General features: G+C 41.9%; 2 protein-coding genes across 2 annotated transcripts in view; both read right to left on the bottom strand.

The window, feature by feature from the left end:
• The window catches only part of LOC117545699 (transmembrane 9 superfamily member 2-like), a 37,517-nt gene that overhangs the window by 4,281 nt on the left and 12,758 nt on the right, over window positions 1-20,478 (bottom strand). The window lies entirely within an intron of this gene.
• Window positions 2,164-14,734, bottom strand: LOC117545759 (choline kinase alpha-like). Its single transcript, XM_034215706.1, has 11 exons — window positions 14,292-14,734; window positions 11,724-11,832; window positions 11,467-11,580; window positions 11,114-11,247; window positions 10,935-11,039; window positions 8,971-9,029; window positions 8,098-8,185; window positions 7,860-7,968; window positions 3,409-3,509; window positions 3,237-3,318; window positions 2,164-3,088 (listed from the first exon to the last, which is right to left on the bottom strand). Exons 1-11 carry the CDS (start codon window positions 14,543-14,545, stop codon window positions 3,032-3,034), a joined length of 1,212 nt encoding a protein of 403 aa, XP_034071597.1. The 5' UTR covers window positions 14,546-14,734; the 3' UTR covers window positions 2,164-3,031.

Raw genomic sequence — 20,478 nt, 5'->3', positions numbered from 1 at the left:
GGTGACCAAACCGTGAGACCCACTGAGAACTAAGTTAACTATCTAAACACTCAGCAGAGTCCTTTACCAATCTCTCAGTCTGACAGGAGAGGACTCTCCTCCACCTTGTTGTTGAAACAGCTCCTTATATCCGTTAGCGCAGCTAGCTAGCTAGCACCAGATGCTAACAACAACAATAGCCTACACGTAACCGGTGCGCGCGCTTTCTCTCTCTCGCTCGCGCCACTCATACACACACCCTCCCGAGCTTGAATGACACACAGAGACCAATCGAGGGCATTAGTGTATGAAAGTGGCCATGTCGGCAGGCCACATCATGTAGACAGCCAGTCACCCTCTGTGAGGCAGAGTCAGACCCACATTTGTGCAGCGTTGCGTTCACAATACATACATAAAAAAATCCTCAGGCCAGCAGGCCACTTAGCAGGCCAGGCCATCGGGAAACCTCCCGGTGCTCCCGATGGCCAGTCCGGGCCTGTATGTCGGGCACTTTCAGTTTCCGGGTCTTTCCAAGTAGTCAGGTTCTCTTTCCTAAGGCTGCACATACGTCGGTCTCCATGTGTCCTCCTCAGGTGGAAAACTTCTTCTTTCTCCTGATCCTTCAGACACCTGAGGAATTCACCAGTTTTAGGAACAACAAAGAAACGTGGTCAACTGTAGGAAATCCTAATGACAGCCAAAATAGTGCATACTTTATGAGGTGAGGTAGCTCCAGCAGGTTTCTACTCAGGTATGTGAACACAGTCCTCTTCAGCTCTACACAGCAGATATCCTGAGCCAGACTAAGGTAGGACCGACAGTTTCCTGGGCTGAGTTCGAGGACTGACAGACACTTTGAGAGGAAGGCCTCAGCCAGGAGATAGCTGCTGACCTCCAGAGTTGGAAAGGGAGAAATATGTTTGGTTTTAGGGTGAATTACAACACTAAGCAAAAGCATGAGATTTCCGAAAGTGACATGTTTAAATAGACGTAGAGAAAGGAAGTCCGTTTACCTGGATGTGGTAGCCCAAATCCTCCTGAGGGACTTTAAACTTATTATGGAAGGAGAACTCAAGAAGATTGTGGAAGACTGAGGAGGACACATGGTCCAGGAGGATGAGGCTCTCTGAAGTCTCCCTCATTCTGGATTGGGACAAGGCTCGGAAGTACTCACTGCACTGTGAGAGCCTCCCAATATCCACCTTAAAAGATGAATTATTAAACCAAGATTGTTGTGGCCTCCAGTTCTATCTGGTTAACTTGTACAGTTTAGAAATGTGTGTTTTGTTGTTTACCTACATGGAATGCACATGTGCTGGTTTGCACTGTAACCATGGTTTCATCTCCATCTCCAGGGTGATATGTGCGAAGTGCCTCAATGGTTTTCCACTCCTCTGAGTCTGATCCTCTATCTGTAACACCTGGGGATGCTATCCGATTTTTGGCTGCTGGAAAAGCTCCCCATAGTCTTGTAAGAACATATATGAGCCAGAAGCGTAACCCCTCTATGAATATGATAACACATTGCCTGAGAGGATTCATCTCATTGACGGTGTCAGATCTAAGTGAAGACAATTATAACAGTTTTAATACAGCCTGTACCATTTTTTTTGTTTAAACTCCACAGGTTTTAAGATGCTTTGCACCATACAACCAGTCCTACAATCACACATTCAGACTGTAAGTGCTACAAATGAGAGGAGACAAGCTCCCAATATTACAAGCAGCCACAGCAATGGCAAATAAAGGACAGAACGAGAACGACTAGTTGAGTCCATGTTTCACTGACTCATCTACTTTTCCTTCTGCAACGCTCACCGTCAAATACTTAAGACAACATGCCAACAGAAACAGCTTGTTAAAGAAGTTGGTGCAATGCAACGCTAGGCAAACTTCAGAGTTCCTGTTTGTTCTGCTACAGATCCAGTGCATTCGGAGGTCTCTCGATCTTTGAGCAGTGCAGCTCTTTCTGGCTGGTCTATTTTTGGCACTTGGAGGTGGGACAATAGTCAACCGTCTGCGATGAAACATGGTCTCCTTCAAGCTTCACGTCATCATGGGGCAACTAAGTTACTGCTGCAGTTTTAAAAGTAACTTTATGTTTCACAAAATGTATCGATACATTTGTAAAAATGTATTTTAGGGCCAATGTATTTATGAGAAAAACAAATGCATTGACACAGGTTCTAGACACATGTTTATTAGATTTAAACTAGTAGTTTGTACTACCATAACCAACATAAAACAGATGACACAGTATGAACTTCAACAGGATGCGCTGCTTTAAAAAACAAACTTCTTTTCAAAAGTAAACTGACAAAGCTTTGTGTCAAATGTAGGACATTCATGACATTTGGTGAAGAAAGTAGCTTCTGTCAAACCCAGGAGACTGTCTAGATAAACATAATGGCATTCAAACAAAAAAATAAAAAGTTTAAATAATTGTCGGATCTATTTAAGCAATTTAGCTTAATTTAGTTGACTACAAGTGCCAGATGTACATTTTAGTTACATAAAACCATAGATGAGAATTACATGTTTACCAGATGATGTTACAGTCATACAACGATAAATAGAAGAGAAAAGGTAGCAAGACAGTTACAAAAATGTACAGTTAATAAATCCAATATTACTGACATAAACATACACTTGTTTATTTACCCATTAGAACAGTTACATTGATACTGTACAAAATAGCCCTTGTGGAATATGTTGTTGAATGTGGGTAATTAAGCTTTTAACTTCACATTATTGGACCTCCAAAGAACCCTAATGCAGAATGGACCTCAGAAAAAAAGGAGCAAGGCAGAATAAAAGAAAAAACTCTAAAATAACTCAAATTTAGAGACATGACCAGCATTGTTTAGTACAGTAGCCGACCATCATGTTGACTGAGCCCCTCAAATGCCCCACAACCAATTTGAACAAGCCGTAGAGCTTTACCTGCTCTAAAATAACATGTACATACATTACATGTATATCTTCCACCCAACATTGCTTGTAGTAAGCAGAGTTGCATACTACTAGTACATTTTATATCAAAACGTGGGAATCAGGAGAAGGCTTTCTTTAACTTGAGGTAGCCATCAAAGCGGCACTGGGCATAGTCCTGCAAAACAATATAGTCTACTTTAAGGCAACATTTACAAATGTAACATCAAATATGTGACTGACAAAAAATCATTATGTTTATTGAAATAAATGTACCATGCCACTGGTGTTTGTTTTGTAATGTGAAATAAAATAAAATTCCTTACCATGTATCCAAACTCGATCTTGGAAATCTTTGCTTGAATGATGGACCACAGCCCCCAGAGGAAATGTGAAGCTAATGCATACCTACAAATCACAGCAAGAAAGGACCAGGGCTTTAGTGATTCTGCTATAACCTTTAAATCATACATAGCGTTGCTGTAGATCAAGTTGTACCTGTTAGCTTCAATTATCATGGCCTCCTCCTCCTGTGTCTGGTCCTTGGACATGTCAGAGTGTCCTCTCTGCTGTGCCAAATAACTTCTGATGAAATGAAGCTGAAATTAAAAACAAGTGACACGTATTAAAAAAAAAAAAAAAGTAGAAAAGTGACATCCTCTTTGTTTACACATTTTATGATTGCCTATATCTGCATTATCTAATGTACTGCACATTGCCATCAGGAAAACCAAGTGTCTTTACTCAGAAAATGGAGTAAAGCAACTTAAAAAACGAGTGACCCCTCCCCCTCCCACCCAGCCTATATCTTCTTCCAGCTTCTCTCCTCTGGATGGCGCCACAGGCTCATCTTAATAAATACCACCCAATTCATAAACGGCTTCCTTCCAACAGCACCTGTGACACTTAACTCCCCTCACTACTCCACCTTACCACAAGGTCCTTTTTACTGACCCATATTGTTCTGCAGGCACTGGAAAGATCTCAATATTATTTTTGCTGCTGCTTTTAATTGATATATTCATATCTCACACTGCACTGTAACTTTTATTCATGTACCTGTGTTATTCATGTTTTATTATCTTTGCTTTGAAATTAGTGTTTTAAAATTCCATTTTTAAATATGTTACTGCTGCAATATGTCTTAATAACTTTGAATTGCCTTGTGTTGAAAGGTGCTATATAAATAAACTTGCCTTGCCTCAATGAGCTGGAGGTTTCCTATAATTTCACTGTCTTTCAAAAGTACGTTTCCTTTTTGTGTGCATTGTTTTGATGGTTATCGTTTCTGTTCATTTATTTAACTGCACTGAAACTGAGCTCCAATGCTGTACCGATACAGATTCCAACAACACCGTAGCCTGGTTATTCATCTAGCCTAATTATTAAATCAATGATTGCCATCTGACCCTGGCTAAATGACGCACTGCGTGCTAATAGAACCGTCCTTAGGGCAGCAGAGCAGAAACGGTGGAAATCCAAACACCAAGACGACCTCCTAACCTATCAGGCTCTCCACTCCTCTTTCTCTGCTTCGATCTCTCAGGCAAAAAGCACTTTCTTTCCAGATAAGATCCAATCTTCCTATTCCAATCCCAAAAAACTATTTTCCATCTTCTCCTCCCTCCTGGACTCCCCCAAAGCCCCTTCCCCCTCCTCCCTTCTGTCAAGTGACTTTGTTACCCACTTTGAAAAAAAGGTTGATGATATTCGCTCTTCTTTTTCTGACTCACCTCTACTCACCACTGGGTCACCAGACCCTCCTTTCACCCACACACTGACCTCCTTTTCCCCTCTCTCTCCAAGTGAGGTTCTTACCCTCATTACCTCTGCCCGCCCTACCACCTGTCCTCTGGACCCTATCCCTTCAAACCTCCTTCAGACTATCGCTCCTGATATTCTACCGTTTCTCACCCATTTCATCAACACTTCTCTAACTTCTGGTCACTTTCCAAACAGTCTCAAGAGGCGCTTTCACACTGCGGTACTTTTCCCACAAAGGTTCATGTGAACTTAGTTCATGTGAACTCTTTAGTTCGCATGAACTAAGTACAGATCGCGTTCACACTGGAAAAAGTCCCTGGGGGAGGATTAGGCAAATGAAGCCGCTGACGTCACTTGTTCTTCTTCTGCTTTGGGCTTACTGGCAGGCCGCAAACCACTTCACGGCGTATACTGCCACCCGGAGTCCCCGGCCGGAAGTCCCCGGAGTTAGGGACTGGCTTCAGTAGAAGCTGCTGGGACTCCCAGCAGCTTCTACTGAAGCCTTCCGAGTAAATCGCCAGAACGCCGACACCTCCTCATCTCCACCGCTCCCATGTTTTATTTTGTGTTGCCATAAATTAGTCTCTCTGCATTTCTGCGCTGGGCTAATGCTAATGCTAATGCGAGGATAATAAAATGGCGGCTTCACAAAACTTTTTCGGGAGTTTTCCGGGGCGTGGTTTGCAATCCTTCCAGCCAATCAGAAATATAGCTCTTTTCTCACAAAAGAGCCGCTCGAAAGTCCCTGCTCTCTAGCAGGGACTTTCGAGGGGGTAAAAAGGTTCACATGAACTAAGTTCACATGAACCTTTGTGGGAAAAGTACCACAGTGTGAAAGCGCCTAAGGAGGCAAGAGTAAACCCTCTCCTAAAGAAACCCACTCTCAACCCGTCTGATGTTATAAACTACAGGCCTGTCTCTCTCCTCCCATTCCTGTCTAAAACACTTGAACGCGCTGTCTTTAAACAACTCTCCTGTTATCTCCATCAGAACAACCTTCTGGATCCGCACCAGTCTGGTTTCAAGGCAGGTCACTCCACAGAAACGGCCCTCCTTGCTGTCACTGAGGAACTGCTAAAGCAGCCTCCCTCTCCTCTGTCATCATCGTTTTGGACCTGTCTGCTGCATTCGACACAGTGAATCATCAGATCCTCCTTCGCACTCTCCAAGAACTTGGAGTTTCAGGCTCTGCACTTTCCCTCATCACCTCATACCTCAAAGACCGCACCTACAGGGTTACTTGGAGAGGGTCGGAGTCCGACCCTTGTCAATTAACTACAGGGGTCCCTCAGGGCTCTGTTCTTGGTCCCCTCCTCTTCTCCTTGTACACAAACTCGCTCGGATCTGTCATTAGCCCGCATGGTTTTTCATACCACTGCTACGCTGACGACACCCAATTGATTCTGTCCTTTCCCCGCTCAGAGACCCAGGTCGTCGCACGCATCTCTGCTTGTCTAGCTGACATCTCTTAGTGGATGTCTGCTCATCACCTCAAGCTCAACCTTGACAAGACTGAACTGCTTTTCCTTCCGGGAAAAGATTGTCCCACTCTTGACCTAACAATCAACATTGGCACCTCGATTGTTTCCCCAACTCAGACTGCAAGGAATCTGGGTGTGATCCTAGATAACAACCTGTCCTTCACTGCAAACATAGCTGCTACAACCCGCTGCTGCAGATACACGCTTTACAACATCAGGAAGATACGTCCCCAGCTGACTCAGAAAGCGACGCAGGTTCTGGTCCAGGCTCTCGTCATCTCACGCCTAGACTACTGCAACTCCCTCCTGGCTGGTCTACCTGCATGTGCCATCCGACCTCTGCAGCTCATCCAGAATGCAGCGGCTCGTCTGGTCTTCAACCTTCCTAAATCCTCCCACACCACGCCGCTCCCTCCACTGGCTTCCGGTAACTGCTAGAATCCACTTCAAGACAATGGTACTTGCGTACCATGCTGCGAATGGATCTGGCCCTTCCTACATCCAGGCCATGGTTAAACTGTACACCCCAGCACGTGCACTCCGCTCTACATCAACCAAATGGCTCGCTACACCTTCGCTGCGAAGCGGACCCAAGTTCCCATCAGCAAAAACACGTGGGTTTGCTATCCTGGCTCCAAAATGGTGGAATGAGCTCCCCATTGACATCAGGACAGCAGAAAGCTTACACACCTTCCGGCGCAGACTGAAAACTCATCTCTTTCGACTCCACTTCGAGCGATAGAACTATTAACAAAGCACTTATATACTAATAAAGGACTGGCTTACCTAAAGCCAGTTGAGTAGCACTTGAAATGTTTTTGCTCTATGAAACCTGATGTACTTATATGATTCTGTTTTCTTCAAGTTTGTATTTTGTTGGTCGAACGCACTTATTGTAAGTTGCTTTGGATAAAAGCGTCAGCTAAATGCAATGTAATGTAATCTGAATACAACATTTGCATAAGCAATTTTAACCACTAGATGGCACTGTATGATCAGAGCGTATCCATTTCCCAAAAGAGATGGCCTTATATTTTTGGTTTAAACATCAACACCGTGAGTCTCTTTTGTGGGACTCTGAAGGATTGGACTTAAAGGTCATGCAAAATCCACTTTTTCATGTATTTTATACATAAACATGTGTCCCCTCTGTGTAAAGAGATTCTGAAAGTTTCAGGGAAAAAAATTCGCTCACTTTTTGTCCTGATCCATTTATATAATGGATGATGTACTTATATGATTCTGTTTTCTTCAAGTTTGTACCTTGTTGGTTGAACGCACTTATTGTAAGTTGCTTTGGATAAAAGCGTCAGCTAAATGCAATGTATTGTAATATAATATAAAAACCTGTCTGAAAATGAGCTGATCAGATGTTGGCCACTTTATGATGTCATAACGATTTTTCTGGCTTGAGTAAGCCCCCCCCCCCCCCCCTCTTTTTAACCAAATATCTCGGTAGGGGCGTGGGGAGTGGCTCCTTATTTTCATCTAAAGTAACAGACAGAGAATCAGCACTTTTGAAACAGGGCTGAAACAGAGGGGTTTATGGGATGCTACAATGATCTGTTTGGTATTTCGAGCCAAACACTTCAGAGACATGTTTTGTATATATATCTGAGACCTATTATATATTGATGAAAAACAGTATAATAGGGGACCTTTAATAGGTTAGTCTACTTTTATTCAGCCCTGGTTTAAACTGACCTGCTGCTCTCTGGTGGGATAGTTCTCCTGTGTGGCTTTGAAGAAGGGCCACTGGTTATAGGTGTAGTCATACATCCACTCACAGAAATGGTTCCCAAAGTCAAACCCCCTGCATGAAAGAGTAATACATTAGTCATTTAAAAACAAAAGAGCACAATCTTTGTGTATGCATCTAAGTGTAGTCCAGACAACATATTTCGTATCAGAATGAATCATTACTGTTGATCAACAACTTTACCTGTAATTGTAACTGCTGTACTCAAAGTCAATCAGCATGAGTCTGTCAGTGGTGTTGGGGTCCTTGTCTTCCAGTATCAGAATGTTACCTGCAGCAGCAAAACAAGATTTTCTCTTAATAATAATAATAATAATAATTTCAGCCTCTGTGGGGTTAAGACACATCGACTATAACTGAACTTCAAGAGTCACATTGTTTTGCACAAAGAAGTGCTTTTTGTAGAACATATACATATTGTATATGTTGGCGATTGAGAGGTTTTGAATGTGGACATGCTCAAATGTACTTTTGGCCTGGGTTGGACACCTAATTCCAATTTGAGTGACAATGTTGGCTTTATTAGATAACAAAACTAATAGACAGGAAAGTAGGAGAGAGGGGACACGAGAGCCACGTGGATGCCCTCAATAGTGGTAAATCCTAAAACTTGTGGCAGTATGAATAGAGACCTTATCTCATTCACCATGACAATGTACAAAGCCAGCTCTGGGACAAAATTGTTTTCCTAGATAAGTGTGGACAAACTTGACTTGCCTGTACGGAGGAAGAGCTGCAAAGCTACCCATATGAGCAAAAACTGTCACAGTAGATATATTGGCATAATCACATATCAGCTATGTGTATATTTGGCAGTTTTCCATATCTTTAATATGTCAGTTCAGATTAAGTAGTTATTCTAAGAGACATTCCCATTTATTACAAAGCTATTCCCGACCGCCACCTTGTATTCTTCATCTTCAAATACAGGAAGATGCATATGAATTTCAGCAGTTCCTATTAATAACTACACCCAAGCCTTTCTTTGACTTATGGTTATAACTGCTAAGGGTTGATCAATTAGCCAAAGTTAGAAGTTTGAGGATTAAAGTGTACCTTCCGTGACGTCATTGTGGCAGAATACCACTGGTGATTTAGTCTCGGCCAGCAGCGCACTGTGGTGGGGGAAAGAGTCAGATGAACAGAGTCGATGATGACAGAGAAAGGGAGAGGAAAGAAGGAGCTTGTCAGTGATGCATTTGCAGGCGGTGTTACTTGCTAATCATTAATACCAATTTTAAAGAAATTAGGCGAGTATAAAATATGATGTCCTAGAGCAGGGGTCGGCAACCTTTTTCATATGAAGTGCCATTAAAAAAACTAATTGTTATCAGCGTGCCAACGATCGAGAATATTAAAGGGGGGGGGGGGGGGGGTTGTGGAGCTTGACGCTCATGAACTGTCAGCAGGAGGGCGGGGGGAGCCTTTGTGAAACAGAAGAACAGCTAAATAAATGCAACGGCCTCCCAAGAAGAGCTCGCCTCTCTCCAGTAATTTAAGCTAAAGTGGGTTATTGAAGCTGAAGCTTGTTGCTTCTGCCCTCCTCGACTACGGTCTGGGAGCCGACAGGAAAGTTCAACACACAGGTGGCAGTCCGCCCCTTTGTAGCATATTATTTCAATGAGATGAGCAGATCACCACTGGGCTTTCAACTAAATACACAGCCACGCAAAAACTGCGGCATTTATACAGCTCCTTATGGGTACTGCAATCTGTGAAGTGCTTTCCTCTGTGGTGAAACGATCAGCACTGCACCACGGAGGAAAGCGGCAGAAGGTCACCTGGAGTTAAAGAGAGCGGGGCTGCGCTGCGTGCATGGCTTCCTTCTGCAGGTAACGGGGAGACTCGCTCTGGCGGCGGTCTCGTTCAGGATCCGAAAATACAATTTAAATATTTTTGCACACTTATTCCTAGTGTGCCACTGGTTACGGTGCCGCGTGCCAGCCAGGGGTTTCCGACCCCTGTCCTAGAGACTACAGTTACTACACTGCAGCAATGACGGTATTTTATTTTTAATAATTATTCATTCAAATGGTACTGTAAAGAGGCATACTAGGCAAAACTATACTGATTAATTCAAAGCATCTATGTATGTAACCCATAAGATCAATCAATCTATCAAACATCAAGCCAAGAAGATGGCGCCTTGAAGTCTCATACTGTGTCAGTGGGAGACTGCTTCAAATCTAAAAGATAAAACATGTGCTCATAGATAAACAGTGACAATAAACACTGTGCTGATTATCTATTGGCTGCCGAGGTCAGCCCACCTGGAGGACTCAGCTGTGAAGTCTTGGAGGGACTGGGACAAAGGTCAGTTATTAGACTGAAAAGGAAAAGAGTGTCCTGTCACACACACACACGTCTCGTGATTTTTAGTGCTGATCCTTAAACATCAGTAGTAACAGGCTAACCTGACCAACTTCCTAAAATCTACACAACATCAGATTAGGTTAAACATTATTGTCATTGCACAGGATATTGAGTGAAGACAATGGAATAAGGGTATGCATGTGCTAGATACAGTGTGAGCAGTTGAACAGTATTTACAGTGGGTAAATTACAGCAAATGATATGCGATGGCTCTGACCAAACAACATCTTGTTGACACTTGGCTTAAGCAAGTGATTGCATCATGTTTCTACTTCCCCTCAAAATCAGTTTTTGACACCGACTGTAAAACTCTGAATCACGAGGGTTTGCATGTTCAATGATCCTCCTGCTAAGTTGTGATTTACAAAAAGAGAAAAATATGATATTTATTGTATTGACGTTTTTGTCCTCGTACATGGGTATCTGCAAGAGTTATAATTGCCAATAGTAGTTTTTTGTGTGTATATTGTATTTTAGATTATTTTTCAAACATTTTGAAAAAGATTCTGCCCCCTCAATGACACTGTTTTTCCTCATCTCTACTTACCCTAACTTTGAGGCTTTATTTATACTTAATGATGGTCACTTAATGCATCACAATATTGCTTTTATATTTATGTATATTTGATTCCTGTGCCCCAACTCACCGTAGATTCTCCAGCTCAGCAGGCAGGTCTAATTTCATCAGCTTCTTGTACTTCTTCACATGTGCTTCACGTACAAAATTAAGCTTCATCACTTGATCCACGTATCTAAAGGAAAAAGAAGACATTACATCCAAAGCAGATAGTTCTAGTCAAAGAAAGAGATACCAAGATGTCCTTACTTGTCAATGGTCCCAAAGAGCCAACTGGGCTCTTTGTTAAAGGGCATGCTCATTTCATGGAAACATGCCACCTTGGTGGCAATCTCAGCCGATATGGCAGGATCGGGAAGTTGATGTGTGCGCATGCAGGTATTCTGGAAAAACAGATAAAATAAAGATGATACCAATGCTTCCTCTACCTAAGGACCAAGCTCAAGTATTTTATGGATTTACATTCTACTTACAAAGTAGAAGGAATGTGTTCAATAGAAATTCAGATTAGATTTTAACCCTGAATGTTCAATACTTTGAAACATTATTTTGTTATGTATGAATGTGTGTACGGTGTATGTGTGTGTGTGCATATATTATACCGGAAAGTACTGTTCTAAGCGTCCCTGGGGAAAGATGGCGTACAGTTTTGGTCCTAAAGTTCGTTCTGCCAGGATGGCGAACATCACACTTTCCAACACCAGGGAGTCCACACCCTGTGTCACAGAAAGACAGACAGAAAGACAGTTTGATTACATTTTTGCTTTAGTTTATACTTCCAGGCAGACAATAATGATAGAAGAATGACTACAGAAATTATATTTTCCCCGATAGTAATTCAACAGCTGAACAGAACAACCTGTAAAATGGCACCATACACTCTGAGGAGCACGACGCGAGGTTCATCTGCGACAGCAGGCACATGGTCAGGCAAACAACACAGGTAGAGCAGATTACTCAGCCCCCCACTGCAAAACAAAAACACCAGTGCTATCACTATCGCAAAGTTAATGTCATTACACATAGCTACAGTATATAGTAATTGGTCACTACAATACGTGCAAACCAACTGTTTTGCTATCGTGTCTAAAGTGACTGATCACATGCACTAAGGTTGCGGTTCAGTCTTTTTTGATTCCTAACTGAGCAAAATAACCTAAGTGGGAGCGAGGATAAGAGCTATTTATTACTCTGGGCAATAAGGAAAGGAGCTTAAACACTTCCTTTATTATCTCCATTTGCATAGAATACACTGTACCATCCTGTACGAAAAGAAAGCAGATATGAGTATTAAATTAACACATATTTCACTGTTGTCCACGTTTATAGAACCTACATGAAACAACATCATGAGAAGCCACACTCCAATGTTTAGACGTGTCTATGTCTATAGAAGTCTAGATCTATGTACAATTGTAGTTTTACCACAGCAGACCAAATGAAGTCCTGTTGGATTCTCCTTCACATCTTTCCTTAACTTAACCCCATTAAGTTTTTCACTAAGGTTAATGAAATGTGGTTATAAAAAGACATAGGACCTGTTTGTTTTATTCGCAGCACAATACTGTCCTTGCCTAACTGGCAGCTGGCTCAGCCTTAGTAGGCTACATGGTGCACCTGCTGCTCAAATTGAGCCCTGTGCTGTTTTTCACCTATATATATATATATATATATATTTTAGTGCACTCATATCACATTGTTTATATACTTAAAATAGTATGGTTTATTCATATCCACACTTAAGCTGTTTAATATTGTTTATATTACCACTATACACTAGGGGTGTAATGTTACACGTACCGAAATTATTCGGTACGAGCCCTTCGGTTCGGTACAGGTGTATACCGAAGTGTACCGAACGAATATAACGTTGCACGTAAAAAATTGAGAACGTGAACAACTTCTTGGAAGTAATCTCAGGTGCTGCGTCGCAGCATTCAGAGTAATTTGCTCACATTGGGTTCAACGCGTCATAGAGCGAGCAAGTCATTTCATTGGATGAGAGGCATACTATGAGAGCTGGTCAGAGGGATGCGTTCAAATGTAGTCAGTAATTTGAGGAACTGTCGAAAATTAATGGCGAACGCAGATAAAGTTGAGCTCGAAAATCCTCCAGCATCATTGAAGTCTCCGGTTTGGGAACATTTTGGTTTTGCAGTTACGTACAAGGATGACGGACAAAGACAGGTGGACCGAACCAAAGCTGTTTGTCGGCATTGTTCAACTAAAATTGGTTACGCGGCTGGCAATACATCAAACTTGCACACTCTTGAAAAGGCATCACCCGAACGTGAATATCACCGGTACCAAAAGAAAAAAGACTGAAGTGCAAACCCAACTCCCACTAGCATTTAAGCCTCCACCACTCGCAGAGAGTTCAGACCGAGCCAACGCTATTACAAATGCCAAATATCCTTATGTTGCCATGTTAGCAAAGCGCTACCTGGCTGTATCTGCTACCTCTGTCCCTAGAGAGAGGGTGTTCTCCACAGCAGGAGACATTGTTAGTGCCAGCAGATCTGCCCTTTCGGCAAGCAATGTGGACAAGTTCATCTTTCTTTAAACAACAAAATACAATGACAAGCAAGTCCTAATGTCAAACTGGCTGCTTAGGTGCTAGTACAGTAGGCTACAGTTCAAATACAGATTATTTCAGTTCATCGAAATGCTGCACCTTAATGTTCATTTTATTATATTTTGTATTTATTTGAGTGAATATTCACAGTTTAATAATAATTAAAAACCCAAAACTAATAGTTTATGTTTTGTGAGTACTAGTACAGTAAAGTTCAAATACAGATTATTTCAGTTCATCGAAATGCTGCACCTTAATGTTTATTTTATTATATGTTGTATTTATTTGAGTGAATACATTATTCACAGTTTAATAATAATAAATATATATGTATATGTTTTGTTTTGTGAAAAAAATGATGCTGTACCGAAAACGTACCGAACTGAACCGTGACCAAAAAACCGAGGTACGTACCGGACCGAAATGTTTGTGAACCGTTACACCCCTACTATACACACATTACTCTGAAACTTCACTGCTTTACACACTCAAAACAGAACTTTAAAAATGCCTTTGTTACTAAATGTATAATTTGTAATTTAGTTGTTCCCCTGTGAAGGGCCATACGATACACTACACTTTTTGTGGCTGTACACATAATTAAAACAAATAATAATACAATAATTATTATTACAAATGTGGTGTCCATTGTAAGTACATAATAATGTGCGATGATGTTAAGTAGCTATCTTTGTTTTGAGGGACCCCAAACTATTACATTGGGATTCGTAAAAGTACGCCATAACGAAGTCAACATTTTAGACTTAATTTAAATACCTATAGTATTAAGATAAGGACATTATAGTGATGTTATCTTCACTAGGCCTACAGCTGTAATTTCACATTATTTACCTAACAATGCTTATTTGAAAATCCCTTTCTTCGACGGTCTTCCAGGACCCCGCCAGGAAGTCTCTGCACCAGGAGAACGCCCAGCTCCGGGTGTCCCGGTCAACCTCCTCGGTTCTCCCATCCCGGAAAGCCTCTGCCTCCGAGTCGTAATCACAGTTGGCCCCAAATAAAGGACTCGGGGTCCTAGAATGTCTCTCATTGACGAAAAGCATGTCCCTGACTCCGCTTCCCGTCACATTTCCACCCGACTGCATCGTGAGTTTCCGGGCGGAGAGCAAAGGGAGACCGGTGTTATATGTCGGTCTGAAGACAAGACAAGACTAGGCTTGTTTGAGACAAGCGAGACCTGCACAGACCTGCGCAATTTCGATCAACGTCTTGCTCGTGCGTTGCATGATGATTAGTCATTTTGTCCGACTTGCTCTGGAGGCTCGCCTACATGAGACGTTGAAATCTCGCGGGACAAAGACGCCCGCAGCCTTGAGAGCGAGGCGCGGCGAGGCGGCGCAGTTCCTCTCCACGGGCTGCGGAAGCGAAATGCTTGATGGGAAACGACTCGCTGGTATCTCGAGCTGAGCGCTCATTGGTGGTTTTTTCCACGTGCTGGTGATGAAACTCTCCAATTGGCTGGGCAAAATGTTGTTGTTTTGTGTCAGTTTTACGTCGCCACTTTCATTCACATTTTTCATCATTGTTCCACAATATTTATCATCATTAAATTAATATCCATATATTTTATACTATACTTGCACTGCTTACCGTTTTCATACTTTATATATCTTAGCATATTCATACACACTGTTCATACTGCTCTCAGGCTGCTGTGTATATCAAGTGTATTCATACCCCTCACTGTTTATTCATCATTCAATTCATTCTATATTTTATTCTGTAGATTGTGTACATTACTTTTCACTTTACCGCTTGTTGCACCTGGTTAGAAGCTAAACTGCATTTCGTTGTCTCAGTACCTGTAATATGTGCAATAACAATAAAGTTGAATCTAATCTGGAGCAGGAACAAATGTATTTACTTAGTACATATCTGACATTAACGATTAAACACATGTGTGCATTCTTTATAAATGCAAACCGAGTCAAGCCGACTCCGGAGGTGGCGGTATGCACCTTAAAGTTGTTTGCAATCCGCCAAAAAACCGAGAGAAGAAGAAGAAGAAGAAGACGAAGCCGACTCCGAGCATGGACTCCGAGCTGTCCGACTTCAGGCGAGCTTTTTGAGACCTCCCCCGGCTGCAATCGGCTATTCTCGTCTACTTTCGAGTCGAGCCGCAACGCGTCTCAAACAAGCCTAGTGTCTCGCTGGCGTTCGCAGTTCACCGGTAAGGCTACGCAACCGGAAGAGACAAGCAAAGCGGGATAATCTGGTACGCATGGGTGGGCGCAGCGGGCGGTTTGCAGCAAGTATTAAAGTATAATGGCCTTTTAAGATTGGTGTTTCTCCTCGTCGGACGCGCAGCAACTGGTGATTTGCACAGAGGTAAACTGGCATATTCATTGTCCAATCACATTTCGATGACCTGTTCTTAAGCCTGTTCTAATTGGTCATTTATATGTGGTAACTTTGTACGTCATCTGCCTGCACACTGAAGGACTCTGGGAAATGTAGTGTCCATGTTTGGCAATGCTACTGAACCCATGTACTGAACGTTGTGTATTTTGAACGGTTTGGTTAAAGAGCATATTTGTAAAAACATGTTTAAAGAGAGACATTGATGTAAATGGTAGTTTAAGGTATGGATGGATGGATAGATTCTAATTTAATTTCCACCCAGTGAAAAGAGCTACTTGGCTACAGTCCTACCTCTTTACTGCGGCAAACCCTATAGAGAGGCGAAGTCCCGCCCTTGGCCCTTCTACTTCCGCCCCATGGGACCTTATTTCAGAAAAATTATGTATTGAAGTCAATGGAGAGAGAAAGATTATCTTTCGATCCCGTTTGAATTGTGCCAAGAATTACACATATGATGTTTGTCAATTTAAAAAAATCATTTCCATGTCAACAAAGTCACAGTTGGCTTGAAATCCTGTCTAATATTGCAGTATACTCACTTAATTACAAAAAAAACGTGTGCAAACCTTTATATATACAGTCTATGGTGCAAACGTGTCTAAAAGACAAACGAACATGGGGAAACCTACTAAGAAGCAAAGTCAGCCTGCAGACGACTCATCTTGTTCTTGTTCCCCCGAAATGGTGATATCTCTGGATGCTGAAAAAGCGTTTGATCGAGTTGAACGACAGTATCCTATCTATTTTTTACTCTTAACATTTTTGGATTTGAGGATTCCTTCATTTCATGGATTAAACTACTCTACTCTCAACCACTAGCCTCTGTAATCACTAATGGTAAACAATCTGAATATTTCCCTCTTGGCAGGGGCACACGTCAAGGCTGCTGTTTTATCCCCTCTATTGTTCGCCATTGCTGTCGAACCCAAGCCCCCAGGAAGTGCGCCGGACTCAGATGAAAATATTCGTGCTGACTAAACGGCGGTACTACACTTCCGTTTGGTTGCCAGGCCCGGAAACACTTTTTCCCATTGACTTACATGGGGAAAGAGTGGTCTGTAAATCGTTGGATAATTTTTTTTAAACTAAATAAACTACCCAGTATGAACACTTGTATAGCCCTTATTAAAAACATTCGTTCCTCAAGTTGTAATAATGTGCTAATAACGTTATTCTGAGAGTTATTTCCCTCTGCATTATGAACGCGCATCTAACCCACGGGACCGCGCCGCCCGGCACGTTCATGTTACGTGTCTCGACCAATCAGAGCACACTGTGCTCACAGGAAGGGTGCTGGAGCCAGAGCCATATAATCAGGGGTGCACATAACTTTTTGGCCCTGGTTCTCAAAGGAGCACCTGGAGATGTTGCTTGGTGCTCATCCTTAAAATGAAATAAATAAACCGGTCTTTATTTGTCAGACACACGGCACAGAACACACAGAGGTGAACACAGAACACACATGCACATTAGCACGACCAGTAATCCTACAAGCTGTCATCACTACCCTCCTGACTGTTCTCCTCACTGTCTTCCTCTCTGTCCGACATGGTAGCTGATGATGTAGGCCTACTTCTTTCTCTCTGGTTGAGTCTGCGATTAGCTGCTTGCATCCACAAGTCAACAGCTGGTTTTGGGTCAAAAGTCCAGTTTTAAAAGGATATGTTTGGTTACTGTCCTATAGTATACATTGGAATGATTTCAAACCTGTTTATCCCAATAATTATAAAGGAGTGCCTTGGAAATATGTGTTTACATAAATTGTGACCAAACCGTTTGAACTTAGACTAAAGTGAACTATCTAAACACTCAGAGTTCTTTACCTCACTGAGCTGTAGTTATCAGTCTCTCGGTCTGACTGGAGAGGACTCTCCCTCCACATTATTGTAGAAACATCTTCTTCTTATATCCGCAGCTAGCACCAGATTCTAATAACAACAGCGCCGGTACCGGTGCACCTTCCCTCTCTCCCTCGCTCACTCGCACTTTGGCTGTGAGCTGCGGGTGCCAGACAAGCCAACATCCTCCATTTTCATCACTTACAGCGCCCATCGTACAGGGCAAATGAAATGTGTAACCGGGGTGAAAAGGGTGTTACATTTACTTAATTATGAATGTTGTTACATCAAGGCCGAAAATTAGGATGAGCACCAACGGTCAAAAACATTTTTTTCCCTCCCAGAACTGCCAGCGCAGCGCCTCCACAGATCTGGCGCCCTAGGCGAAAATCAACGCCAGTGCGACGGGCCGGCCCTGAGTTCATATGCAACTCGCAAATATCTTTCTCTCTCTCTTCTCTCTCCTCTCTTCTCTTCTCCCTTCTCTCTCCCTCTCTCTCAATGTTGGTACGCAAATGCGCCTTTTTTCAAATGACCCGGTGCTCTTTTTTTTGGCCGAGGTGCGCATACGCACCTGCGCACCAGTTATGTGCAGCCCTGCTTATATTGTAAAACGATTTTGAGTCCTTGAAAAGCCCTATACAAATGTATTATTATTATTATACTGAGAGGTATCAGATCTTGCTGTGTAAAATAAGAGGTGTCACTTGTGATGTAGTCTGTGTGGTCTACAGTGAATGTATTCCTGACAGCAACAAGTGATAAGAATCAAAGGTTCCCATAGGATCCCATAGGAAATGCATGCGGGTCATTTTTGACCCACTTATGGAAGCTTGGGGTAGTAATACAAAAACTACAATTTCTTAAAATGTATACAATTTAAATAAAAATGTTGAATGGCAGGATATCCAAAACATGTTTCCTGAGGAATAGCTGGAATATGAAATGATAAAAGAAATTAAGAAAGTAATTACAAAGATACTCTAAGAAAACCACCTCACTGGGTCAAAAAAGACCCACTTATGCATCTAAGGGTTAAAATCCATGACAGTGTCTAGTCTGCACTGCCTGTATAGAATTCAAAAGAACAAGGCGTGGCTTTAATTAAATGACAAGGACAGTAAATATTGCACCGTGGGTTTTATTCTCATTGGAACAGGATGGAAGTCCTGAATTGTCACATAGTAGCTCAACTGGCTAACCAAGAAAACGACTAAACCTAACCACACACCTCTTTCTGCCATGCAATAAACCGTTGGAGCTCACAAGTCATAACAAATAAAGATTGGAGTGAAACTAAATATGCAAAAGTGTATATAGATGATTTGTCTTTTATAAATAATGAGCTCCGTAACTAAAGAAACCAATTATTGTGTTATGTATCTAGGAATGATTGCAGGGTGTCAAGACAAGCTGGAAATAATCTTGAGTGAATAAAAAGCTCATATATCACTTATCTCAAAGCCTCACCTGTGAAGAGGAAGAAGATGAGGACCATAATCAACGTGTATCCGAAGTAGAGGAAGGTGCTGGCAGCGCCAACAATTTGTAGCTTTGAGAAGAAGTAATGCACAGAGTAGATGAAGAGATAGACTGCTGTGAAGCCGCTGGTGAGGAAGGAACGCCACCACCAGTGGTAGTCCTGCACACACATCACAAATAATAACATGTTATGTGTACTTGAATTACTATAGGCAAAAAAGTACGAGTATAACATTTATTTTTAACTCATCTTATTCTATTTTACTTGTATATAGTTCACTTAGTCTTGCAACATTCTCTTGCACTATTTCATTTCCACCTGTTTCTCCTTGCACTATTTTTATTGTTGTTTTATGACTTATATATATTTATATTGCATTGTTGGAGGAGCCTGGGTCTTAAGATTTGTATTGCCATAACTACAATGTGGCCACAGATGACGATAAAGCCTTTGAACCTTTAGACCTTTAGTCAGGAGAGTGACATTAAATAACATATCTTCAAAGGCAAGATCTAGAGAAGAATACTAACTTAAAATATATGAATATATTCATTTGGATTTCTTTCATTTCTACAACAGTGGGACTATGATATTACAATTATAGTATGATTGAAGTATTTTCAAGTTTCAATTGTTTTTCCGGACTCAAGTTTGTGAACTGAGACAAAGTTGTCGATCGCGATCGACCGGTCAATCGCGGGGAGATTCCCAGTCGATCGCGAGATGTGTCTAAAAATAGAACAACAATATTCAGTTTTATCGTTAATGTCCTATAACATAATCTTCCTGTGCCAGAATAATGCACTTGAACGCATCAAAGCTTTGTGATTGGCCGGCGTGACCCCATGTGTCGGGGCGTGGCTTGTGGCTTGTGGGCAGTGGGCAAGATGGGTCTGTCTGCAGACCGCAGCAAGGAGGCGGATCGTATAGGGGCGGATCGTATAGGGGCGGATCGTATAGGGGCGTTTCCTAACTTTTTTTATCCAATAGAATAATGACACTGCTGGTTAGCATCACAGCATATACGCTAACCTTAGGTCAATTAGATGATCAGCTTTGGTAACACAAATCAGTATTGTTACCGAGCCTGATCATCTATTGACCTATCTAAGCTTAACGTTATTACAACAGTAGAGTAGGCCTGGTTGCAAATGGGACTATATGCCAACGTGTTTATAGCATCATGCTAAGTTAGCATTTAATACCACAAACATTTTTACCACATACAACTATTATTTACTTTATTAACGCTTAACGAGGTTGGACAGTCGATGTTGTACTTTGATAACGAGACAATTGTGTGTTAAGAAAAATGACATTACAATAAATATAAACA

The sequence above is a fragment of the Gymnodraco acuticeps genome, unplaced genomic scaffold (genome assembly GCF_902827175.1).
Source record: "Gymnodraco acuticeps unplaced genomic scaffold, fGymAcu1.1, whole genome shotgun sequence".
Taxonomy (NCBI): domain Eukaryota; kingdom Metazoa; phylum Chordata; class Actinopteri; order Perciformes; family Bathydraconidae; genus Gymnodraco; species Gymnodraco acuticeps.
This window is presented reverse-complemented; position numbering and strand designations above follow the sequence as displayed.